Genomic DNA, 26,502 nt, shown 5'->3' with positions numbered 1-26,502 from the left:
GATATGCCATCTGGACCTGCAGCTTTCCTGGTGTTCACCCTCAACAGAGCCCTCCTCACACTGTGCTCGGTCACAGAGAGTGTGTGTTCATCCCCAGCGGTAGAACTCACCTGGGCTACGCTATCGGTGTTGTTCTTAGCCTGCGAGCTAGCCCTGTTCTTGCTAGCCTCAAACCGTGCATAAAATGAGTTCAGGTCGTCCGCTAGGGATGCGTCGGCACTCACCATTGCGCGGGGTCTGCTCTGGTAGTTTGTGATAGTCCGTAGCCCCTGCCATAGGCGCCTGGTGTCGCGCTGCTCCATCTGTGATTCCACTCTGTCTCGGTACCTCCTTTTGGCGTCCTTCACCGCTCTCCTCAGTCCATAGACCGCTGCCTTGTACTCGTCCATGTTGCCGGATACAAGACCGGAGTTATAGGCAGCAGTACGGGCGTTCACAGCTTCACGGATGGATCTATCAACCCACGGCTTTTGATTAGGAAAGACCCTAACTTTTACCGTGGGGACGATGGTGTCCGCTAAGCGTTGCTATGAGGCTCATTGCTACTTCCAAACTCGCTGCCGCCACTGGAACTGGATTGGATCATGTCCCAGTCAACGATACTCAGAGCGTCCTGTAGCTCAGCCTCTGATTGGTCAGACCACCGCATTACGTTCCTCGTCACTACCGCTTCGCGCGCGATCCTTTGTTTATACTCCGGAAGCAGAAAAATGGCGGCATGGTCTGATTTCCCTAACGGAGGAGAGAGACAGCCTTGTAGCCTCTCTTGAATGGCGATAGCAGTGGTCCAACGTTCTTTCCTCTGGTAGCACACGTAATGTGCTGGTGAAAGTTCGGCATGACTTTTTAGGTTTGCCTTGTTAAAGTCCCCAGCCACCACCACAGCCGCGGGATACTTGTTCTGATGCCGACATAACACATCATGTAGGTCCGATAGTGCTACGCCGGTGTCCGCTTGTGGTGGAATGTAGACGGCTGTGGTGATGACCGAGCTGAACTCCGGGAAGGTAGAATGGACGGCATGAGATCGTCAGATGTTCCAGGTTCGGCGAGCAGGAACGAGAAAGAGTCTTAATGTTCTTGGGGTCGCACCACATGTTGTTTGTCATGAAGCAGACCCTCCACCCTTAGATTTACCAGACTCTTCCGTTCTGTCTGCACGGAAAACAGAGAAGGACTCGGTTGGACATATGACTCGATCCGCACCAGCGGGTCAACCAAGTTTCCGGCAGACAAAAGATGTTACAATCCCGCATGTCCCGTTGGAATCTGATCCTTGCCCTAAAATCATCCATCTTATTTTCCAGAGACTGGACGTTAGCAAGAAGGATGCTGGGCAAAGGTGGACGGTGGGCTTGAACTCTCAGTCTGTTCCGAATTCCGCTCCGCTTCCCTCGATGTTTTCGTCGTCTCCCCGTAGTAGCGGCTCCACTGCTGTTGTTGTGGTTCGCTCGTACGATCTCTGCCGGCCACGCTGGATCGATGGAAAAAGTGGACAAAAACCCTTGTTTTGCGCAAAAGTTTATGTCCAAAAGTGTGCTGCGGTCGTATGTTGTTAGTGCCGATGTGTTTGTGGCAAAGAAAATATTAAAAATAAACACAAAAACTAAAAGAGCGCACAATCTCCGCGGAGCTGCCGCGACGGCGACTGGACACAGCCGCGCCATCCAGACTGTGCAACAGACCGCCCACTGTGTGGTCAGAGAGACTTGGGCATGGAGGCCCTGGCCCGCAGTGGGGGGTCCTATACAAGCCTCCCCTGAAGAAAAGGACCGCTGACCTCCAGTGGCGGATTTTACACGGTGCTGTCGCGTCCAACGCTTTTATTTCGGTAATCAATCCCGCTGTCCTGAGCCAGTGCCCCTTCTGTGACCTCCGGGAGACTATTTACCATGTTTTTAACGAGTGTAAGAGACTTTTGAGTTTCTTCACTCTTTTAACATTGGTTTTTAGTCTTTTTAATGTGGCTTTTACAAAGAAGGTTTTTATCATGGGAGCTGCCTACAAAAACGGGAAAAGAAAAGTGGCAGCTCCTTAATTTTTTATCCGGCGAAGCCAAAATGGCCATTTATTTAACAAGGAAGTCCCGGGTGGAAAACAGAGAGGGGCAGGAGGCCGGGGCAGTGTGGCTCTGTAACATCAGAGCCAGACTCTGGCTGGAGTTCAGGTTTTATAAACACATTGGAGACCTGGATGCTTTTAAACAACGCTGGTGTTTTAAAGATATTGTTTGTTCTGTGGTGGAGGAGGAGCTGGTGTTTGCACCACTTTTTATTAGGTAAAGCATGTGTTTCTGTTTTTTAAATATTTTGTTTTGTTTGTTTGCTTTTATTTTAAACGACCCGATTTTTAAAAACACTTCATTTTTAAAGAAACGTAATGGTTAAAGAAATGTAAATAAAGTGTTTTTCAAAAATCAAAAAAATCTCTCTCTCTCTCTCTCTCTCTCGCTCTCGCTCTCGCTCTCGCTCTCTCTCTCTCTCTCTCACACACCATCGTCTCCCCATCAAAGGTCTCTCTACCCACTCTAAACCGTCGGATCCACTAGAGGGCGCTGTTGCTCCTGCACTGAGCTTCTCTTCAGTGTCCCACATTCCACAAAATAATATTAATAATAATACATAATAATAATATATAATAATAATTATAATAATAATAATAATCGTATATAATTAACACAGCAGCAGCCTGTCTAACTGAGCTAAAGTTAATTTCTCTGGATATTTTAATAATTTATGAAGCATCGCTTTGATGTTTCACGGTTATTAAAGCGCGTGAGCGTCGGGGGGGAAAGGAAGCTCGTGATTATGCTAAATATTATAATCTACACCTTGATGCTGCAGGGCTGCGCCGCTCCTGGGCTATTGACCCACATCTGGGGGGGGGGAGGTACACTGTGGAGCAGAGGCCTTTTCATCGTTTGCATGATAAAAACATTTACATTTTTGATTAAAAACTGTTTTTTGGGAGCGTGGCCTTAAAAGCGCCCTCTAGTGGTGGTTTCAAGAGCCACACACAGAATGAAAGGCAATCAAATGGGATTTCTAGATAACGGCATCTGTCTCCACACTGGAACAACTCATGGACCTGATTTTATTCTCATAAATTAATGAATGTACAATAGAGAATAGATCACTCCCTCTCTTTTTGTTTCATTCCGTCTCTTTTTTGTTGTTTATGTTTATGTTTTACACTTCTCGCTCTAAATGTAACTAACATGAGCATCATGTAAACATCTGCAATGTGAATTATTTGAAAGACGTCTGTAAATGTCTGATTGATGCCTACATTCAATAAAAAGAAGAACATTTGGATTTTAAAAAAACTTCCTGAAGCCTGCTGGTTCTCGTGTAGCTCCGCCCCCATAACAACCTCCAGCCCTTCTCCCCCTTTCTTTTCCTCCTCCCATCCTCCCTCCCTCCTCCTGTTGCTCTGGAGGTGGATTAAAGCTCGTGTGTTAGGTCTCCATAGCGCCCTCTAGTGGTGGCTTCAGGCAACGCGACACACAGAATAGAAGCCAATCGAATGGATTTTCTTTTAAACTTCCTGAAGCCTGTCTGCCGGTTCTCGTGTAGCTCCGCCCCCATAACAACCTCCGGCCCTCCTCCTTTCTTTTCCTGCTCCCTTCCTCCACCTGTTGCTCCGGCTCATTCTCCCCGCTCGCCCTCCGATGCTGGACCCCGAAGACGATCTGAGTTCTCAGTGTTTGGGGTTGGATTGACATAAAAAGGTACGCCAACTCTTTTCTTTATCTATTTCATCCCCCTTTTCTTTGATATCGTGTGACTCAAATATCCCAATGGAGCAGTTTTGGATGTGACAGAGAATTCTTCATGACATAAGATCAACTGAGAAGCACGAGAAGAGGAGCATTCTGGGAGACTCCGGCGCTCCGCTCTGGGCTCGGGAGCTGAGGCTCACGCTTCCTGTGCTTTCGGTTCCAGGGCGTGTTGAAGTGATAAACATCTCCGTGGTAGCCTGTGAATCACTGAGTGGTCAGCCTGAGGCCTCCATGGGCGACTCATGGAACTCTGTGATATAAACGACGGGTTCTGGTTCTGACCCGGTCTGAGTGTGTGAGGATGATTTAGTGACGTCGTTGTTTTGGACCTGATCTTCATCTTCAGGGTTTCGGTTCATTGGGACTCAACAAAAACAATTCAGTTCAATTACAACGTTTCTGGGTCCAGTTGAAGTTCTGTGAGGGGGGAGGGGGAGGAGGGGGGAGGGAGGGGGAGAGGAAGGGGAGGAAGGAAGGGAGAAGGGGGAGAGAGAGGAAGAGAAAGAGGGAGGGGGAGAGAGACCTGTGATGTCTCTCCCCCTAGTGACTGTCCCTCCATGTTTCTCTTCTTCTCTTCTTCTCTCCGGTCTTATCGGTGATGTCATCACGAACGTCTCTGAGACTCAGAACTCTCACGGTTTCAGATCTTCTCGAATATTTTTGCCGTCGGGAATCTCAGAATCTTACTTTGTGTGAGAAGCCGTCAGGAAGCGGCTGAGCGGTCCAGACGGAGGCGGCAGCTCCGCTCTGCCGGGTGGTCAGAGCCGTCGTTTGACCCCGGAGGTCACGAGTCTGACCTCTGTGCCCGTCGACCTCCACAAAGACGCCGATTCACTCACTTCCTGCTCAGGAATCCATCGGGAGTCCCACCTGTTGGCCGCGGACACTGTGTGTGTGTGTGTGTGTGTTTCTGGACTCGGTGGGGTCTGTCGAGTCATGGAGGTCAAAGGTCACGACCTCTCCGCAGGTTGTCCTGTGGCTCAGCTGCCGCGGCCTTCCTTTGAGTTCTTTAGTGACGATCTTTTACAACTCACACGTCTGTTAACCTTAACTTCCTGAATTATTCTGTTCTTTGAACTCAAATAAAAAATGTAAGTTACAACAACAAACCGTGAAACAGAATGTTTCTGTCTCTGAATATTTAACTGAAGTTTTATTTTCTTATTTTTCGGCGGCATCTATTTTAATCCTGACGTTTCTATTATTAGCTTCTAGTTTGATGCACCGTGACATTTCAACATAAAAGCTTTTATTGTTTCCTGGAACAGAAATCATTTCAATCCCAGGCAGACGCAGTGTGTGTGTGTGTGTGTGTGTGTCTGTGTCACTCGCACACACACACACACACCGGGGTAGGTTAGCTCCACGCAGCACATTGTGTCTCATGACTCTTCTACTTGAGCAGCGTGCACCTTGTGTGACCCGACATCCTGTGTGTGTGTGTGTTTGTGTATGTGTGTGTGTGTGTGTACGTGTGTTTGTGTATGTGTGTTTGTGTACGTGTGTGTGTGTGTGTACGTGTGTGTGTGTACGTGTGTGTGTATGTGTGTTTGTGTATGTGTGTGTGTGTACGTGTGTTTGTGTGTGTTTGTACGTGTGTGTGTATGTGTGTGTGTGTGTACGTGTGTGTGTGTACATGTGTGTGTACGTGTGTTTGTGTGTGTGTTTGTACGTGTGTTTGTGTATGTGTGTATGTGTGTGTGTGTGTACGTGTGTTTGTGTATGTGTGTTTGTACGTGTGTGTGTATGTGTGTACGTGTGTTTGTGTGCGTGTGTGTATGTGTGTACGTGTGTGTGTGTGTACGTGTGTTTGTGTATGTGTTTGTACGTGTGTGTACGTGTGTGTGTACGTGTGTTTGTGTATGTGTGTGTGTTTGTACGTGTGTGTATGTGTGTGTGTGTGTGTGTGTGTTTGTACGTGTTTGCATGTATGTGTGTGTGTGTACGTGTTTGCATGTGTGTGTGTGCACGTAGGTAAACATGTGTTCAAAGACGAGGCTCTTTGCTACTAATGTCCCTCTCAGGAAGATTGCTTAAACAGCTACACACACACACACACACACACCTGAAACAACACTGTGTGTGTGTCTCCGACCCAGCGGCCTCCATGTCTCATGGCCCAGAGGTTGTTTTCCGATCCCAGGATCCTAAAACCCCGTGGCGTCCTCAGCTTCACGAGCCGCCAAACACACTCAACACCTCTAGTCGTCATGGCGACGCTCGTCCAGAGGTTCCCTGACCACCGCAGGACGTGTTCCGGTTGTTTCCATCCGGCAGCAGCAGACGATGCATTTGAGTACGCACAAAATACAAAATGTCTGAAGTTGACCGTTTCTATAGTTTATGTTTCACCGTCTCATTGAAGCGTGCCGCTTCTTGCGTGTGATGTGCATCACATCCTCACGGGGGCGCTGTGGTGAGCGCGTTGGAGCCAACGTCTCAAGCTTCCCACATTCTTGTGCCTCGAGCTCGCTGCAGTTTCTTCTCCTTTTTTCTTCTTCTCCTCACGTGTCTCACTGTTGTGAATGTAGCACCTGCTTCCTCCTCTGGACAGAGAGGGGACCGATGAACACGAGGAGCCGCTCGGGGTTCGTACCGTGAGAGTTTCACGTTGGATAATAATCAATACAGCATCTCAAGAGCTTCATAGGAGATAGAAACATCCTTGAATTCACAAAATTGTGTCTGTCGAAACAACACATAGGATTCCCCACGTGAGCGTTCGCTCACAGCCTGCAGACACAACACAGAACAGAAATGCTTTGTTCTTTCCAGCGATGGTAAAGATGTTTCCAGTTTGGAGGACTTGAACGCATCGTGCACTTTGATGGCTTGAGGCTGGAGAGGCGTTCACTGGCAGCGCGCTTTGTTTGTATTAAAATGCTTTGAAGTTCATTTTGAGGATTTCCTGTACAGGATGTTGTGACACACAGGATCATAATGAATACTTCTCCACTGAGCATACAGTGAGAAGCATGCTGGCATCTTTCTTCTACAGGGAATGAGAGTCCAATAGTTAGTTTGTCATTCATCAACATTTAAGTATATTACCTTTTGTAATATCCAGTAGGAAAGAGGAGGAGGAAAGGAGGAGAGTACACTGACTAAAGTAAAGTCACGTATAGAGACGGTGTCTTTGTAACCTCAGTGGGAACAAACCAGTTCCAGTGGGACACATGGAAACCAGTTCAAAGGAGCGAGACGGTCGCTATGGAGACGGAGCGGATGCAGAAGTTCATGGATTCACAATCATGAGGAACATTTGATGTCTCAGCAGCACCTGAAGGAACAATGGAAGACGAGCACACACACACACACGCATACACACACATCCACACACATGCACACACACACATCCACACACACCCACACACACACTCACATGCACACACGCGTACAGAGCCCCACTAACCCGGTTGGAATGTCCTTGAATGCTCATCTTTCATCAACGAGACCCCACTCACAAACACGCCTAAAGTCATCCGTAAGAGACCCACAAAGACCTACACAACACGCCTAACGTCATCCGTTAGAGACCCACAAAGACCTACACAACACGCCTAAAGTCATCCGTTAGAGACCCACAAAGACCTACACAACACACCTAAAGTCATCCGTAAGAGACCCACAAAGACCTACACAACACGCCTAAAGTCATCCGTTAGAGACCCACAAAGACCTACACAACACACCTAAAGTCATCCGTTAGAGACCCACAAAGACCTACACAACACGCCTAAAGTCATCCGTTAGAGACCCACAAAGACCTACACAACACGCCTAACGTCATCCGTTAGAGACCCACAAAGACCTACACAACACGCCTAAAGTCATCCGTTAGAGACCCACAAAGACCTACACAACACGCCTAAAGTCATCCGTTAGAGACCCACAAAGACCTACACAACACGCCTAAAGTCATCCGTTAGAGACCCACAAAGACCTACACAACACGCCTAAAGTCATCCGTTAGAGACCCACAAAGACCTACACAACACGCCTAAAGTCATCCGTTAGAGACCCACAAAGACCTACACAACACGCCTGTGGTGGAGACATGGACATGAAGAAGAAGTCGGACGTCGACCCTTCCGTCTGTTGAGGGAAGCCCAAAGACAAAAGGCCCTAGATCTTGATGGACCGGGTCGGGCAGGAAATGATGTCACAGCGGCAGATCTCCAGACGCCGATAAGGCCGCTCTCTCCCTGGGAACATGAAACGAGAGAAAGACGTTTTGTCTTCCCTCTTCCTCCCTTCATCGAGACATGAGCGCTTCCAGCCCGGAGCCGTTCAGGCATCCATCACCGCGGCAGCGCTTCATAATCCTGCCACTCAATTTGGGAGCCATCCAAGAGCCGGGGTATGAATTATCAATGCTCGGCTCTTCTCCCTTTTTGTGTTAAATCAGAACAACCTGTGCCGCATAAAGCAAACGATCACAGAGCCGCAGAGCAAACAGGCCGGTAATTGATCCAAGGAGCGCGGGGTCGGAGGGGGTCGATTGCCAAGAGGAGAGTTTGTGTTTTTTCCTGTTTCCTTAATGACGATATTAGTGTGCAGGCTCACCGTGATTCATGCGTTTTAAACCGCCGGCCTGCGGGCGGCCGTGGCTCAGCCTGCATGGGAGTCAATCACTGAAGGGGTCCTTGCTCACTCGCCTCAGGGGTCTCCCACCCACTGGAAAGGAATTAGACATGGAGGGAGTAAGGGAGGACAGAGGGCTCGGGGGTCTGTGTGTGTGTGTGTGTGTGTGTGTGTGTGTGTATTCCTGTGTTTATGTCTGCTGAGTCATTGCAGTGCGTGTGCATGTTTGTTCGGTTGCTTCATGACCCCGTGTGGGTGTGTGCGGTATCACCAGAGCTCTGTCTGTGTACATTTCTTTGCGTCTCGCTCTGTGTACCGACGCCGTGTTTATGTCTGCCTTCTCAAGAGCGTCCGATCACGACTCCCCGTCCGCTGTCTTCCTGCAGGCTGAGATGGACAGCCCATCTGGTTTTCATGAAGCAGTATGCTACATGGCTAACTGTATGCTACATGTCTAACTGTATGCTACATGACTAACTGTATGCTACATGTCTAACTGTATGCTACATGACTAACTGTATGCTACATGTCTAACTGTATGCTACATGACTAACTGTATGCTACATGGCTAACTGTAGGCTACGCTACATGTTTAACTGTATGCTACATGGCTAACTGTAAGCTACGCTACATGTTTAACTGTATGCTACATGTCTAACTGTATGCTACATGACTAACTGTATGCTACGCTACATGTCTAACTGTATGCTACATGTCTAACTGTATGCTACATGGCTAACTGTAAGCTTCGCTACATGTCTAACTGTATGCTACATGTCTAACTGTATGCTACATGACTAACTGTATGCTACATGTCTAACTGTATGCTACATGACTAACTGTATGCTACATGTCTAACTGTATGCTACATGACTAACTGTATGCTACATGTCTAACTGTATGCTACATGACTAACTGTATGCTACATGACTAACTGTATGCTACATGGCTAACTGTAGGCTACGCTACATGTTTAACTGTATGCTACATGGCTAACTGTAAGCTACGCTACATGTTTAACTGTATGCTACATGTCTAACTGTATGCTACATGACTAACTGTATGCTACGCTACATGTCTAACTGTATGCTACATGTCTAACTGTATGCTACATGGCTAACTGTAAGCTTCGCTACATGTCTAACTGTATGCTACATGTCTAACTGTATGCTACATGACTAACTGTATGCTACATGTCTAACTGTATGCTACATGACTAACTGTATGCTACATGTCTAACTGTATGCTACATGACTAACTGTATGCTACATGACTAACTGTATGCTACATGTCTAACTGTATGCTACATGACTAACTGTATGCTACATGTCTAACTGTATGCTACATGTCTAACTGTATGCTACATGACTAACTGTATGCTACATGTCTAACTGTATGCTACATGACTAACTGTATGCTACATGTCTAACTGTATGCTACATGACTAACTGTATGCTACATGTCTAACTGTCTGTATGCTACATGACTAACTGTATGCTACATGTCTAACTGTCTGTATGCTACATGTCCAGCACCAAACAGCACACACAAAGTTTAGGAACTTGCAGCTGAACTTTCTTTAATGGTTGTTGAGAGTTGGCGGAGAGCAAACACAGAGCTGAAGGAGAGTAAATGTTGCACTTATGATCAACAGGGGGCCAGAAAAACAAGAGTAAAACAGTAGGATGTCAATTTTATAACATGTCAGTGATGTGTTTACGGCTTGTTTCCGCTGAAAACCCGAAATATAAAAGTTAAAATATTTGTATTGGCATTGGACCAAAAACCTTCCAATGGCCTAGAGTCACACAAATCACTTTTTAGTGAAGCAATTATTCTTGAATTAGTATGAGAAAGGACATTTGGCAAGTACCCTCTGTTTTTTTAAGGTTTAATAAACTGTGTGGAGATATTCTTGTGGAAGTGCTTCGTCGAGAGAGGACAAAGGAGGCCAGGAAGGGATGATTGACAAGGAGAGAACGAAACAAAGAGAAACCGGAGAAAGCTTTTCACATTTAAAAAAACAAACATCTCCTACATATTTCTGAGAGAGAAATAAGCACGGCTTTCTTTCTATGAAAGGCGAAACATTCTCCAGAGACGGCAGGAGCAACCACAGAGACCCAGACCAGTGTCTCATGTTCCAGCTGCAGCTTCACCTGCTGAGCAAAGACGAACATTTGATTTAAACAACTGCATCCTGCGCTCTCTGTATACTCTCATGCAATTTCTGGAATTTGAACGGATAAACAGACGCAGACCGAGGCCGATCGGTCTCGCTCGCACTCCATCTCAGGCAGAAATGAAACATCAGCCTGTCGATCTTTTTTCTCCTCCAGGAATGTCTCAGTGATAAACTTTTTTCCTTGCAGCAGGTCTTTGGTTTCATACGTTATACATCTTCCAAATCCAGATGTAAAAAATGTCGACCAGAGGGTGTAACCCCCACATTCCTCTGGGCTCATGTACAGCAGCGCTCCTCTCATTGCCCACTGTGGAGCATGGGAGACCTCTGCAGGGAAGCTCCCTCCGCTGTCTCTCCCCTTTGATACGAGTCAAAGACTGGGCAGGCGGCCGGAAGACAATTGCTGAGGAGAGGAAATGAGAAAGCCTGCAGCAGACGGTGGAGGGAGAGGAGGAGAGGAGAAGGACTGACTTAGCATTTTAAAAGCTCCACGGTGATTCAAATAGAAAGAAAGGGGCCTCAGACAAGGGGCTGGACTTCTGCAGCTCTGATCTGTGCTACCGGTGCAGAGGAGCGCGGCCGTGGGGCACGCGGCCATGGGGCACGCGGCCGTGGGGCACGCAGCCGTGGGGCACGCAGCCGTGGGCACGCAGCCGTGGGCACGCGGCCGTGGGCACGCAGCCGTGGGGCACGCGGCCGTGGGGCACGCAGCCGTGGGCACGCAGCCGTGGGCACGCGGCCGTGGGGCACGCAGCCGTGGGCACGCGGCCGTGGGGCACGCGGCCGTGGGCACGCAGCCGTGGGCACGCGGCCGTGGGACACGCGGCCGTGTGGCACGCGCCGGCACGCAGCCGTGGGCACGCGGCCGTGGGCACGCGGCCGTGGGCACGCGGCCGTGGGCACGCGGCCGTGTGGCACGCAGCCGTGGGCACGCAGCCGTGGGCACGCCGTGCCGCGTGGGCACGCGGCCGTGGGCACGCGCGGGGCACGCGCGTGGGCACGCGGCCGTGGGGCGCGCCGTGGGCACGCGGCCGTGGGCACGCGCCGTGGGCACGCGGCCGTGGGCGCGGCGGCCGTGGGCACGCGTCGCGGCCGTGGGACACGCGGCCGTGGGCACGCGGCCGTGGGCACGCGGCCGTGGGCACGCGGCCGTGGGCACGCGGCCGTGTGGCACGCGGCCGTGGGGCACGCAGCCGTGTGGCACGCATCCGTGGGCACGCGGCCGTGGGCATGCGGCCGTGGGCACGCGGCCGTGTTTACATTCATGCCACAGTGGGCCGTGGGCATGTTTTAAATCCCCATGTGTCAAACACACAGCGCTGTGCACATTCACTGAGTGTCTGTGTGGCAACTGGCATCCCTTTGTGTCTCCAGTTGTGTCATATTGTGTCTGTGGGTGTGCTGGAATATGTGATAAAGCCCTGGTGTTGAGAAAGAGAGAGAGAGAGAGAGAAAAGCCTCGAGGGGGATTTCCTCGGAAAGGGAAAGCTTTTCTCCTCCCCCTCTTAGGCACTCTCTTACTCCCTCCCTCTCTTCCTCCCTTCCTCCCTCCCTCCTCCTCTCTTTCTCTCTCACCCACAAACTCTCAAAGTAGCCAGAGAAGCGAAAGAGGAGTGAAGCAACAGGCGGACAGTGTGCTGCTCTCGTCTCGCGGGGCATGGAGGTGGCTCCGGTGGTTTTCCTTGAGGGATCCCGTGGATCCACTTCAGTCCACTTCTCCCCTTGATGCTCCGGACAGGCACCGGCCTCACGGCACGGAGCCGGGGGAGGCTGCCTCCAGAGGATTATAGAGAGGACCAAACATGAGAGTCTTTGCTTCATAGAGGAGACACGTCTGCAAAGATGGTAAAGTAAACAACAACAACAAGTGGTGGTAGTCGTGTTGTACTTCTAGCTGTGAGAGTTAAAGCTCCACTGACCCGGTGGGGACTCTTTCTCTCTCTCTCTTCACTCATGTGTGTCTGTATGTTGTGTTATAATAATGCTTTGTAAAGCCTTTATCTGCACGGTGCTGTGTGTTGATGCACATCCTTTGTTCTCTTTCTTTGTGGACACACACACACACACACACACTGAACGCTAACGTAACCGAGTTGTTGTCCCGAGCTCCGTCGGTGGGACTGTTTCCCAGCAGCAGCCCACCGGCTTCCCGAGCTGCCTGTGTGTGTGTGTGTGTGTGTGTGTGTGTGTGTGTGTGTGTGTGCACATTGTCCCTATAGCTGGGCACCTTTAGGCCCTTTGATTGGGTCTTCATTGATTCAGATCATTGGGACTACAGATACAAAATAGCCTCTTTTCTAACTCTGGCACATTGACTGAAATATTTGTATTAATGTTCACTGTCCCTTATTTAATAAACAATCTAAAAAAAAATGTAAACAAAAGATAGCACACATTCTTCAGTGAGTGGTGAGAGCTTTGGAGGAGACTTTATTTCACTAATAATACAACTCTCCAGTTTCAGTGTTGAGCACTTTAAAACAGTTCAGACCTCAGACTGTAATCACAGTCACAGCAGCAGTGAGCGACAGCCAGAGTTATGGTTTGATAAACATCACAACGTTCTTCTCCTCTCAGCTTTCTCTTCATCCCGTGTATTTTGTAAACGCACGTGCGTTGCACTACTTGTTTGACCAGCTTCTCCAGCCGCTCTGTTTGTTTTGCTCACTCAGGCCTGGAAGTCGGAGGCCGGTCACGGCGACGACTTCCAGGCCTGAGTTGTGAGGTTACTGCAGCGAGGAGAGCCGCAGCTTCAGGCCTCGGCAAACACGAGCCGGAGTGTTTACCTCCACAGGAGTGTGACAAGGACAGCAGACAGTCATTCACCTGCAAGGGCACGCCCCTTTTACCCGCAAGGCCACGCCCCTTTTACCCGCAAGGTCACGCCCCTTTTACTCGCAAGGTCACGCCCCTTCACCTGCAAGGTGACTAGAGACCAGAGACCAGAGACCAGAGACTAGAGACTAGAGACTAGGGACCAGAGACTAGAGACTAGAGACTAGAGACCAGAGACCAGAGACTAGAGACTAGAGACCAGAGACTAGAGACCAGGGACTAGAGACTAGAGACTAGAGACTAGAGACCAGAGACTAGAGACTAGAGACCAGAGACTAGAGACCAGAGACCAGAGACCAGAGACCAGAGACCAGAGACTAGAGACTAGAGACCAGAGACTAGAGACTAGAGACCAGAGACCAGAGACTAGAGACCAGGGACTAGAGACTAGAGACTAGAGACTAGAGACCAGAGACCAGAGACTAGAGACCAATGACTAGAGACCAACCAGTGTAAACACTAAAGACCTCCTACTGGTGAGCACTGAGTCCATCTCCACTGGTCTCGCTCTCAGAGGGTCCCAGAGACCCTCACCAGCAGCGCCCCCTCTGCCTGTAACTGGTACTACATCTTCACCTGAGCTCCTTTTGGCAGACACGTAATAATTCCAGCCCGATGTTTCACTCGTTGCGATTCTTGCCAAACTTCCCCGCCGGGCCAGCAGAGGAACATCTAAACAATACACGACGTGATTTATGGAGACATTATGTATAATTGCAGACATGTGGCCCCGCGGAGCCGCTCGAGTCGAATTATTTCAATCTTGCTTCAATCAACGTGTCGAGAGCTGTGAAGCGTGTGTTTTTTTTCAGCGTGTTTATTATCTCTGCGTCACAGAAAGTGGGTCAAACTCCAGAGAGGCCGTGCAGAGCATTCTCCAAGCAGTGTTTGGGTAAACAATGTCGGCGTGCATTGTCTCTGGAAGACGTTTCCTTCCCCAGACCGCGAGTGAGCATCACTGCTGCTGATCCCAGACCAGCCGAACAACTTGAATCAGACGCTGGTGACTCGCTGTGTGACTGTGCAACATTACGACCTCCAACACGTACACGACCGCTCAAAGTGTTGGGTCACTCAGAAAATTTGGTGTTTTCCATGTAAACTCACACTTTTATTTATCAAATTAATTGCAAAATGAATATAAAATCTAGTCAAGACATTGACGAGGTTATAAATAATGATTTTTATAGTAAATATTAATGTAGTTCTTCTTGTGGCTCAAAGGAAGGCCAGTTTTATAGCTTCTCTCAGCAGCATAACTGTTTTCAGCTGCGCTCACATAAAAAGGGGTTTGAGGGTTTTCTACCCCTTCGCTAGTCTTCTAAGGCGAAAACACAATGTACCACTAGAACACTGGAGATGGGCCTCTACACACCTCTGTAGAGACTTCACTAACACCAGAGAATAGTCATGTACACATTAACTATGTAGAGAGCGTTTATGAAAAATAAGGACATTTCAAAGTGACCCCAAACTTTTGAGCGGCGGTGTACGCCGGGCAGTCGGCTGAGCTCGAGGCCGAGGAGCAGCAGATGTGAGCTCGTAAACACACTCACATGGGGACCGGCTAACACATCCCTGGTGTTCGGGCTGGGTGGATTTTACAAGGCCGTCCTTTACTGGTATTATTCTGAACCTGCGCTGCGGGCTCTGGGGTTGTGTGTGTGTGTTTCCTGAACGTTTGCCAGAATGAGAGCTTTTTTGGGAAATGAGCTCGAGATCCCAGGTACTTTGTTTTTTCTCACGCTGACTTGTGGGAGCGGCTCATTAGGAATCCGTCACGCACATTCCAGAGGAAAGAGAAGAAGAAAAAAAGAGCAACGTGTGAACACTTTGCTCTGTCAAGGAAGGTTAAATTTAGTAATTTAACGTCACATCTGTCCCTAAACACACACACACACACACACACACAGAGCTGCACTTCATTAGACATCGGGCAACTGTACACCTGTCTGATCCTGTGGTAGCTTTTAAGAAATATGCAGGAAGCAGATTATAATCCTGAGTCAGAGCACTGAGTCACTTTTTGAGATGACAGCAGTGATTTACGTGGGATTCTCACACACTTGGCTGATTGTCCTAGAAGAGGGAGAATGACAGATGATGTCAACAACAAGAAGTCTGAGATTTAAGAGATTTAGGCCAGATTTGTGAGTCGCCTGTGAAATAAGAAATCTCACCTCATCCAGTTTCATGTTCTTGGACGTCACGTGATGAGCAGAGAAACCAGACCACGTGAAGATCCTACTGAACACACACACACACACGGGGTTTACTCTCAGACGTGATGCAGAGGTTCCTCCTGGTTCGGAGGATTAGAGATGGCTTAGCTGCTCCTCTGCTGAGTTTAACAAAGGCAGCTCTGTCTGGGAGATAACGAAGAGTTTAAGGAGGAAGGAGTGGAGAAGGGTCGGTAATCACAGAGAGACTGGATCGCTCCAAGACTCGTCATCTTCACTCTTTGGGCTTTTGAGCATGAAACCAGCCAATGACCCATCGGCCCTTTGAGCCCACGCTGTGATTGGCTGAGGTCCGTGGATGCAGAATTCAAGAGTGGCCGCCATGTCGTCCCTGCCGCCAGAGTTTTGGGGGTTCGGACCGGAGGTCCAGAGGCGGTCGATTGGCTCTGAGGATTCAAAGCGAACGTGACGGCCCGTCGAGACGGAGCCGTCAGCAGATCCTTCAGCGGGAGCCGAGTGCATTTAGTCGAAGTTTAATCTCCTTTCAAATCACATTCTGGACGTTTTACCTGCTCTAATCCGTTGAGCCTTTTCGTGGCCGCTGCCTCACACACACATTGTGCATCACACACCTTGACAGCTTGTTTACACTGCGGCTCAAACCGAGAGGTCCTGACTTTCTTGGGCCCGAGGCAATAAGGAGGAAACCTGTAATTACGTGCTTAATGCTCAGCGCTGAACGAGCCCCCCAGGGGGTCCCTGAAGGGGGCACGAGACAAAGAGAGAAGCTGTTGTCCACACTAGCGCGCCAGCTCAGGTCAAACAATGATCTTTGTTGGAGACTGGAGCTCTTAAGAGTTAAATTACTGGCTGCGCCGGACGATAATGGGCAGAGAGGGAATCCCCTTGTGCCGAATGTGTGTCGAGGAATGTGGCCGTCAGCTGGACATCCATCAAGCCCCCGCCAAAATAAAGGCTCCGGATTTAAGCTTGATTGAACGTAGCTCGCTGGCTGATTGTGGGAGTCGAAATACTTCCAAAAAATAGAAGAAGGAGCAACAAGAGAGGTGGACGCCGTGCGCGGTGTCACCATGACGATGCAGCGAGCTGCTCATGTCTGGACGCTCGCTACTCAGGACTGAACCGACGGCCGTGAGGTGGGAGTTTATTTGCAATGGGAGCAAGTGTTAAACTCACAAAAGGAACGTCTGGGGTGCAGATAAAACATACGTGTGTGTGTGTGTGTGTGTGTGAATGAGACGGCATGGAAAGAGAGTTCAGGAGCTCAGGTGTATTTCTTGACATCACTCTTAAATCACCTCCACAGAGTCCACCGGGGGAGGGGGAGGGGCTTAAACACATCTTTAGAAAGAAAAGGTTGTGTGAGTCAACAATAATGATCGAACACGAAGAACGAGAGAGAAAACTACATCATGAAGACGAGAGAAGATAAAGTAACTATTAAAGTGACATGTTTACAGGCGTATTCCCTATTTCTTTACATTTCATGTCATTTATCTGACCCTTTTATCCAAAGCGACTGACAGTCAAGTCACATTCACACACCGTGGACACAGCAGGGAGCAGCTCAGGGTGGAGTGTCTTGCTCAAGGACACATGGAACCGCCAACCGCCTGAGACAGACCTGCTAACCACTGAGTCGCCCAGAGAGGTCGTGGAGAAAGTTATAAAGTTGTTCATATGGTCTTTTTTGTCAGATCCAAAATTGCTTGCTCGCTGAGTTCTGCATCTTCTTTAACCGAGTTTAGTCTTCCACCACTTCTGACTGCGATTCTGATTCAGTCAATGTTTTTTTCAAATGCCAAATCAGCAGCTCCTACTGTGCTTTGTCCTCGGAAGGAGAATTCCTGCCTGTTTGGCATGTCGTCACATGTAATGAGACGCAGAGGATCTCACGGCGGCCTCGGCGGAGCTGAACCGGGTCCGACTGAGCGTCGAATCTCCAGAGGATCCGACGCTAGAGATCTCTCACCAAACCACCCACAGAGAGAGAGACGAGATGACATGAGTGTTTCATTTCAGAGTGTTGACAGAAAGAGTTTGAATCTCAAACGGTTTTGAAGTAATGTTGTGACGATGAGTCACTCGCATGTTCCTTCGGGGTTGGATTTCAGTGAAGGGAGGATTAAAAAAAAGAAAAAAACACTGTCAGCCAAACTCCATTCATTCAAATAAAACGTACACAAATAGAAATTGAACGCGCGAGACCTGAACGGGTCGTGACCTCTGGTTTATCTTCAGCTTTGAGAAAAACAGTAGAACCCAAAAGTTGAAGGGCTTGCAGTCCGCCCCAGACAGCTGTGATCCATTAGCCGTCACGAGCCGGCCTCCGAGGTATTCTGTTCTCCATTTCCTAATCTGTTGTGACAGATGTGCACAATCAGGAAGAAAAGAAGGAAGCATTCTTCTCTACTGAGGACATGCAATGTCTACAAGAGATACAAGGACTTAAAGTAAAGTGGTCCACGATTGACGTGGATTTACAGCCGTCATGTCATGCTGATCAGAACCCGACTGGCACCTCTATCTGAATCCAAGGTTTTAGCCAACAGGTGATGCAACACTAAGTCACATGATCAAAGCTTGATGATTTACTCATTTAATATTGAAACATGAAACCACTTCATGACCTTTGTTCCCTTCATGTTTCAAGGCTTACCAGGTGCTCACATAAGCCTCCGCGAGCCAAGCAGTCAGAACAGTCCCAGTGCTCACCAGTAGGAGGTCTTTGAAGCTTCTGCACTAGTGTTTACCCTGGCTGGTCTCTAGTCTCTAGTCTCTGGTCTCTGGTCTCTAGTCTCTGGTCTCTAGTCTCTAGTCTCTGGTCTCTAGTCTCTGGTCTCTGGTCTCTAGTCTCTAGTCTCTAGTCTCTAGTCTCTGGTCTCTAGTCTCTGGTCTCTGGTCTCTAGTCTCTAGTCTCTGGTCTCTAGTCTCTGGTCTCTGGTCTCTGGTCTCTAGTCTCTGGTCTCTGGTCTCTGGTCTCTGGTCTCTGGTCTCTAGTCTCTAGTCTCTGGTCTCTGGTCTCTGGTCTCTGGTCTCTAGTCTCTGGTCTCTGGTCTCTGGTCTCTGGTCTCTGGTCTCTAGTCTCTGGTCTCTGGTCTCTGGTCTCTGGTCTCTGGTCTCTGGTCTCTGGTCTCTGGTCTCTGGTCTCTGGTCTCTAGTCTCTGGTCTCTGGTCTCTGGTCTCTGGTCTCTGGTCTCTGGTCTCTGGTCTCTGGTCTCTGGTCTCTAGTCTCTGGTCTCTGGTCTCTGGTCTCTGGTCTCTGGTCTCTGGTCTCTGGTCTCTGGTCTCTGGTCTCTGGTCTCTGGTCTCTAGTCTCTGGTCTCTAGTCTCTGGTCTCTGGTCTCTGGTCTCTGGTCTCTAGTCTCTGGTCTCTAGTCTCTAGTCTCTAGTCTCTGGTCTCTAGTCTCTCTCTAGTCTCTGGTCTCTGGTCTCTGGTCTCTAGTCTCTGGTCTCTAGTCTCTGGTCTCTAGTCTCTAGTCTCTGGTCTCTGGTCTCTAGTCTCTAGTCTCTGGTCTGTGGTCTCTGGTCTCTGGTCTCTAGCCTCTAGTCCCTAGTCTCTGGTCTCTAGTCTCTAGTCTCTAGTCCCTAGTCTCTAGTCTCTGGTCTCTGGTCTCTGGTCTCTGGTCTGTGGTCTCTAGTCTCTAGTCTCTGGTCTGTGGTCTCTGGTCTCTAGTCTCTGGTCTCTGGTCTCTGGTCTCTAGTCTCTGGTCTCTGGTCTCTGGTCTCTAGTCTCTAGTCTCTGGTCTCTGGTCTCTGGTCTCTAGTCTCTGGTCTCTGGTCTCTAGTCTCTAGTCTCTGGTCTCTGGTCTCTGGTCTCTGGTCTCTGGTCTCTGGTCTCTGGTCTCTGGTCTCTAGTCTCTAGTCTCTGGTCTCTGGTCTCTGGTCTCTAGTCTCTGGTCTCTGGTCTCTAGTCTCTGGTCTCTAGTCTCTGGTCTCTGGTCTCTGGTCTCTGGTCTCTGGTCTCTGGTCTCTAGTCTCTGGTCTCTAGTCTCTAGTCTCTAGTCTCTAGTCTCTGGTCTCTAGTCTCTGGTCTCTGGTCTCTGGTCTCTAGTCTCTAGTCTCTAGTCTCTAGTCTCTGGTCTCTAGTCTCTGGTCTCTAGTCTCTGGTCTCTGGTCTCTAGTCTCTAGTCTCTGGTCTCTAGTCTCTAGTCTCTGGCGGTTTTACTAGTCCATGTCGAGAGTCTCAAAACAACACCATGCTTTAAAGACGGATTCTTCTCCCCTCAGAAGTTTCTGTTTTATAATTCAAACTTCTTTATGCTCATTTTTTTGACCTGCTGCTCGTCTTCAAACACAGTTCCAATGAAGCCGATCCTGGCCAGACATCAAACATGTTGCATTCTGTATTTAATCACGTCCAGATAAACGTAGAGAAGCTTTTATTAGGCTCAACAATCCTGTAAGGCTTATGATCATTTACTTTCACGTTTCATAACTTTGAAGGCAGAAAAACTCTTTGAGGGATTCCACACAAGCAAAGCCAGGAATGAAAGGTCATTAAACAATACTGTTGCGGTCGTTTTACATTTGTAGAACATTTGAGCTTCTTCAAATACATCAGAATATGTTCTTATATGTTAGAATAAACATCTACTTTCCATATTACACACCCGGGGGACTAGTTTTCACACGCACACGTGACATGATTATTGTATTATGATTTTAAACCACATTCAATAGTATTTAATAATTGCAATGCCAGGATTTTTGTTTGAGAGCAGCTGTTTTAATAATATGAGGCAAAACAGTCTGTCGTGGAAGATTTACGTTCCTGTATTACATGTATTATGATTCATGTGCTTTGGTTGACAGCTCAATACGATGCTCATTTGAGAGGAATGTGCACTCCTTTATTCATGCGCCGACATGGATGCTAAGCACCTGTTTTACTGCAATCATTTTATTGTTATATGTTTTTTGTTATTTTAAATCTCTGCAATCCTAGTTTCAGGGTTTGGAGTTTATTTGGCGTTAAGATGCAATAATCAAAATAAAATGTTAAAAAGGGACAGTTCATGAAGTAAAATGCAATACTCCAAATAAAATGTATCTATTTGTTAAAAAGGGACAGTTCATGAGGTAAAATACAATAATCCAGATAAAATATATTTATTTGTTAAAAAGGGACAGTTCATGAAGTAAAATGCAATAATTCAAATCAAATATTTTTAGTTTGTTAAAAAGGGACAGTTTATGAGGTAAAATACAATAATCGAGATAAAATGTATGTATTTGTTAAAAAGGGACAGTTCATGAGGTAAAATACAATAATCCAAATAAAATGGTTTTTTTGTTAAAAAGGGATAGTTTATGAGGTAAAATACAATAATCCAAATAAAATGTTTTTTTGTTAAAAAGGGATAGTTTATGAGGTAAAATACAATAATCCAAATAAAATATATTTATTTGTTAAAAAGGGACAGTTCATGAGGTGAGATGCAATAATCCAAATAAAATGTATTTATTTCTCAGAAAGGGAGTTTATGAAGTCTAGCATTCACTCGTGCACTTTCCTTTGATGTATCATCTTTGTCTCTTCTCGTCCTCCAGAACCCGGAGTCCCTGGACTCGTCCATCCAGGGCGCCCTCTCGGCCCTCTTCCCGCCGTTCGAGGCCACGGCGCCCATCGTTCTCGGCCAGCTGTTTCGCACCATTGAGGAGCGTTACCGCGGCGACGCGTTGCAGTGTCTGCTGGACTTCCTCATCCCCTCCAAACACCTGCTGGAGAGCGTGCAGCAAGCAGCATGTGTGAGTATTCAGTGTTAAGAGGGATGAATACATTCATAAATAAATACACCTGTATGGCTTCAAAACACTTCAGAACTAAGATGAGAAGTTTTCTTCAGCTTCAAAGAGAATCCAGTGATAATTGTCTTTACGTCTCAGGGTGTATTGCCAAATATTCGGCATTCCTTTAATAGTGACAATCAAATACAGGCTAAAAAAGGAAAGAAGGGAGGGCTAATATTTCCTGTTTACTTTCCACATGGAGAAAGTAAACAGAGATGGAGAAATAAGAAACCTCAAAATACTCCTGACAAGGTGTTTCTTCCCCTCAGGCCGGATACTCTGACGTGGTCTTCCGCTGTGAGGGCTGGCCTCTGTGCCTCCGGGACAAGACCGTCATCCAGCTGGCGCCCGTCAACCCGCTGCTGCTGCGCCCCGGAGACTTCTACCTGCAGGTGGAACCTTTCGGGGACCAGGCGGCTCGCGTGGTCCTCAAAAGTCTCCTGGAGGAGGGTCGCGGCGAAGTGGAGGAGACCCCCGTGCCCGAGGCCTCCTACCCTTGCATCTTCACCGAGGAGTGGCTGCGGGACATCAACGAGGGCCGCAGCGGGACGCCGCTGTCGCGCTGCCTGCTCTGCACGGATCAAGGGGCGATCAAGTTGCCCTGGGCGGAGATCGCCGTCCCGGAGTTCTTAGACAAGCCCAAGATCGCGCCGCCGACTTATCGGGAAGCTCCTCCCGAGCCGAAGCGGATCCCGGCCCCTTCCCTTTTCAACTTCTCCACCCTGCCGATGGAAGCCGCTTTGATTCCCATGAAAGAAAGGATGCCAGCAGCGTCTTTGAGACCCGTGCACGGCTCCTCCAAGCTCGTCAAGATGGATCACGAGAGGCGGACCTCCAAGTCGTGCTCCAGGTCTTTAATCAAACCCGTGGGTTGGGTTGCTCCGAACAACTGGGACAGTCACAACTATCGGGAGATCGAAGGTGACTACGTAGACCTGGTGGACATCGCCACGGGCAACGAGTTAGTCACCAAACAGAGGAGCAGCCATCCACCCAGTTCAGTTGTGTTCAAACCCGTCAGACCGCCGCCCCCCATCCCATTGGGGACTCGTGTTCCTTGTGGAAGCACGCTTCGGTGTGCAGAGGAGGCCGGTCCACCATGCAGGCTGGAGCACGACCCCAGTGACCAAGACCTGAAGTGTCGGTACCGAGACTCGTACGTGGCCGCGCTGAGGAACCCGGTCGCCTTCGAGAGGGGCGGGGTAGACCTCATGGCCGCCCTGGAGGAGGGCGGCGGCCTGAGTGAGGAAGCAGAGTTGAGAGTCCAGGTTGTATTAGAAGCTCAAAGAGAGAAACTCGTCAACCGCTGTAAGCACTGTAACAAACCCGCGGCGAGAGACGAGCCGTGCCGGTGCAGACGCTGCTGTGAAGCGGAGAGCTTTGCGTCTCACCTCCAAGACCTTCCCACGAGTTCTGAATCGGAACATGAAGTCATGAAGGAATCGCCCACCATCTTTAAATCCACCCCTGGGTTGAGCCAGAGTCACAAGGTTCAGATGAAGCTCATTTCCCACCAATCGGGACCCAACGCCGGCGTGCGTCCGGGACCGGACGGCGACGTTACACCGCCTCAGGAGGTGGAGGTGGCGACGCCGTCGGGGAAACACAAAGTCAAGGGGAGGTCTCTGTCCACGGTGTCGGAGACGTGTGAAGGGAATCCGCTGCTCTACAAAGTGAACAACAGGAGCCACAGTGACATCTGCCCGGAAACCATCAGCAGCATCGTCCAGGGCAAGAAGGCGGATCTGATGGATCAGGTGACGCTGAAGCTGGAACGACTCAAGTCCCCGAAAAAAGGTAAGCGAGTAGAGGCACGCTGACAAATAAAGGGTCTTAAATGGTTCTTTAGAAGGCTTTGTGGTTCTACGAAGAACCGTCACCGACTGAAAAACCTTTATTTCATTTGAGACACCTTTATAGGTTCTTTGAAGAACTCTTTAAGGAAATGATTCTTTAAAGATCCCTGGTTTGAAAGGTTCTGTGTGGAACCATAAATGGTGCCTTGAAGAACCATGTTTTAAAGGTTCTTTGAGGAACCTTTATATGTTCGTTGAAGAACTATTTAACCCTTGTGTTGCCTTTGGGTCATTTTGACCCGATTCAATGTTTCACCCTCCTGTTACCTTTATATTTACTAACATATTTTACCCTTTGGGTTCAATTTGACGCCAGCAATTAAAACCTCCAGAAAATTATTAGAATTAATATTGTTTTCCAAGTTTAAGTGTGAGGCACTTTATGTTTGTTTGTTGACTACCGAAAGAATACCGACATTAAACATTGAATGGGGTCAAATTAATCCTAAGGCGGGGGGAGGGTGTAATATTGATTCGGGTCAAAATGACCCTAAGGCAACACAAGGGTTAAGGAAATGGTTCTCTAAAGAACCCTGGATTGAAAGGTTCTTTGTGGAACCAGAAATGGTTCTTCAATGGCATCACTCTGAAGAACCATTTTCGGCTCCGGATGGCACCTTCGTTTTTCTGTGTGCACACACACACACACACACACACACACTGTCTGTTATGATCTGCGGCCTCTGAACATTCACACCAAACGGACCGACGGAGACTCGACCGTGACCTCGCGTGCCCGAAGGGAATGTGCTCCGCCGAGATCATAGAGGCTCTTTAGAAAGAAGGTTCAAAGGTCAAAAGGTCAAAGTCTTCTCCCACTGCTGTGTCTGGGGGCCTCGGCTACACATTGGAGTTATTCCTGTTACCGAGGGCGTGAATGCAAATAGCGGCCAGATGAAAGGGAGAGCCTCAACCCCAAAAGAGGGAGAGAGCAGAGCGCCCCTCTAATCCAGGGAGGCAGCACGACATGCAAGAAGGAGGTTCCTGTGTCCCTCGCGGCCTCCGAGGAGCATGCTAAGATCTTGACTGCAGACATGCATGTCAGAGACGATTAAATCAGCAGAGACACAGGCGAGGCTTTGTTGGCTCTGAGGAGAAGCCAATTAGGACGTCTGAAATCAAAGCCGGGTTTATAGGAGCCGGGCCGCTGCCGGGTCTGATTACAGGGAGCATGTCCAATGTGCAAAGGCTGTGCAGCTGGACCCCTGCTGAAGGAGCAATATTGAGGTTTATGAATGAAGCAATGCATAATTACTGTTAGTCTAAAAATGGCAAAGAATAGAAAGTTTAAAAGAGTCTGGATTCAATAAAATCAAGTTAGAAACGACGTACACGCACTTTGCACTTTACTATCATGTATTTGTATTTATTTGTTGTGTTTGTGTGTCCTGTCATGCAGACTCACACAGGAGTGAACCTCCTCCCTCCAGCGCAGACGGACCCGACTCCAAAAAACTCCATAACTCAAAGATGGAAAAGCCGTCTCTTGCACAAGTTCAACTTCAACCTTCCGACCCTCCTCCGCCTCCACAAGCCGAGGAGTCCGGCTTCAGAGGCGTCCGCGGGACGCTGGAACTGGGCATCATCTGTTTGCCAGGTACCCTCAAAGTCATGTTCTTCTCCACTCGCACAGCATTTGTCATTATGATATATATATATATATATATATATATACACATACACTACCGGTCAAAAGTTTTAGAACCTCTTAATGACACCTTAAAAAGACACTTTTATGGTTATAATGGTCTGTCTTCCTTTGTTAATTGCCTTTTTCTTGCCATTATAAGAGCAATATACGACTTCCTGCAGTACACTACTGTCCACATAATGCTTCAGAGGGTGTATTAACACAGTCTGGTCCCACACTGCTTTGATACAGGCAGTAATCAACAAATGTGAGACACCTGTAGGGATTGTTGGCATCAACTGGCATCTGAAGTAAAGGAATTTTCTTCATATGCCTTTTTGTAGAACTCTGAAATGTACATACATTTTCTATTTTTGTTCACCCAAACCTTTTGGTTTAACCTCAGGCAGTTTTCCGCTGACCTTTTGTGCCATTTCAGGTTATTCACTGAACTCAAACTGCATACATTTCAATAAAATCTGGAAAAACTGGCGTGTTCTAAAACTTTTGACCAGTAGTATATATATACACATTGCTAAGTTTTCTTTCTGGCCCCTCAGGCAGCAGGGACCGGACGGGCCGGGCGGTCGTCGAGGTCCATGGAGGCCGAAAGGAGTGGACGTCCACTCTCGTGTCCGTCCAGAGTGTCTGTAAACTACTGCTGTACTTACACTCCATCCCGAGGTAGCGAACACAACCACTGTTACATATGTATAGACCAGAAACAACTGATCATTTATCATAGAGAGGCCCCCCTATTGGGTGGTCATCTCCTCATTTGCTCAGCAGAGGAAAGCTGTAGTTAGATGTAGTTAAAAGTTCTGACCACTAGAGGGCAGCAGACACCATTTGAATATCTCAAGTGTCCATTGCAGGCTTTAAATCAGTGGTTCTCAACCTTTTTTCACTGATGTGAGAATATATAATAGAATATATACAATTCCGTTTCTGAAGTAACTATTTTGAATGGATAATAATTTTAAATATATATATAAGTACCTTTACGTACCCCCAGGGGTACACGTACCCTCATTTGGGAACCACTGCTTTAAATAATAGGATCCACATGCTTACATTCAATTCAGTTTATTTTTTTAACCCAATATCACAAATTAAAAATTACAATCTGTACACATACGACATCCCTGACCTTTGACCTCAGATCGGTTCATGAAAAACTCCCAAGAATAAAATAAAAAGGTATTAACCCTTCAGGAGAGCAACAGAGGAGGATCCCTCTCCAGGATGGACAGAACAATAGATGTCATGTGACCAGAAGGAAGCACTACAGAGTTACATGAACACATTCAATGAGTATGACAGAGTGTTTGAGTAGTTGGTAGGAGGCAGGGACCACGGTCCAGACCTCCACCATCCATCAGGCAGATGGAGGTAGAGGGACTTTAGCGGTGCCTTTTTATTCACGCCGGGTTTAATGGAGTCTTTGAAGCTCCCCCTGAAGAGCCACGCCACAGCCGTCTCTGGCCCGGCTCGCTGCCAGCCGGCTGGTATGCGGCGCCTCGCTAGAATTAGCAGCCATGTCTTCTGGGGGCTGCAGCGGTAACCCAAGAAGAGGCCGTTAGGGGGGGGGGGGGGGGGGCGGTGTTTACGCGTCAAAGGGTGTGTGAATAAGAGTG

At 48.4% G+C, this 26,502-nt stretch overlaps 1 protein-coding gene across 1 annotated transcript in view; it reads left to right on the top strand.

Annotated features, from left to right (window-relative positions):
- The first annotated feature begins 3,685 nt into the window (after positions 1-3,685).
- Positions 3,686-26,502, top strand: part of LOC130207783 (rho guanine nucleotide exchange factor 40-like) — a 41,701-nt gene continuing 18,884 nt past the window's right edge. Inside the window, exons 1-6 of the mRNA XM_056436482.1 lie at positions 3,686-3,730; positions 12,145-12,395; positions 21,140-21,337; positions 21,649-23,176; positions 24,635-24,832; positions 25,426-25,549. Of these exons, the coding sequence (XP_056292457.1) occupies positions 12,393-12,395; positions 21,140-21,337; positions 21,649-23,176; positions 24,635-24,832; positions 25,426-25,549 (2,051 nt within the window). The 5' untranslated portion in view covers positions 3,686-3,730; positions 12,145-12,392. The remainder of the gene's footprint in view (positions 3,731-12,144; positions 12,396-21,139; positions 21,338-21,648; positions 23,177-24,634; positions 24,833-25,425; positions 25,550-26,502) is intronic.

The sequence above is a fragment of the Pseudoliparis swirei genome, chromosome 18 (genome assembly GCF_029220125.1).
Source record: "Pseudoliparis swirei isolate HS2019 ecotype Mariana Trench chromosome 18, NWPU_hadal_v1, whole genome shotgun sequence".
In the NCBI taxonomy this organism is placed as follows: domain Eukaryota; kingdom Metazoa; phylum Chordata; class Actinopteri; order Perciformes; family Liparidae; genus Pseudoliparis; species Pseudoliparis swirei.
The sequence above is the reverse complement of the archived record's forward strand: the minus strand, read 5'-3'. Positions and strand labels throughout refer to the sequence as shown.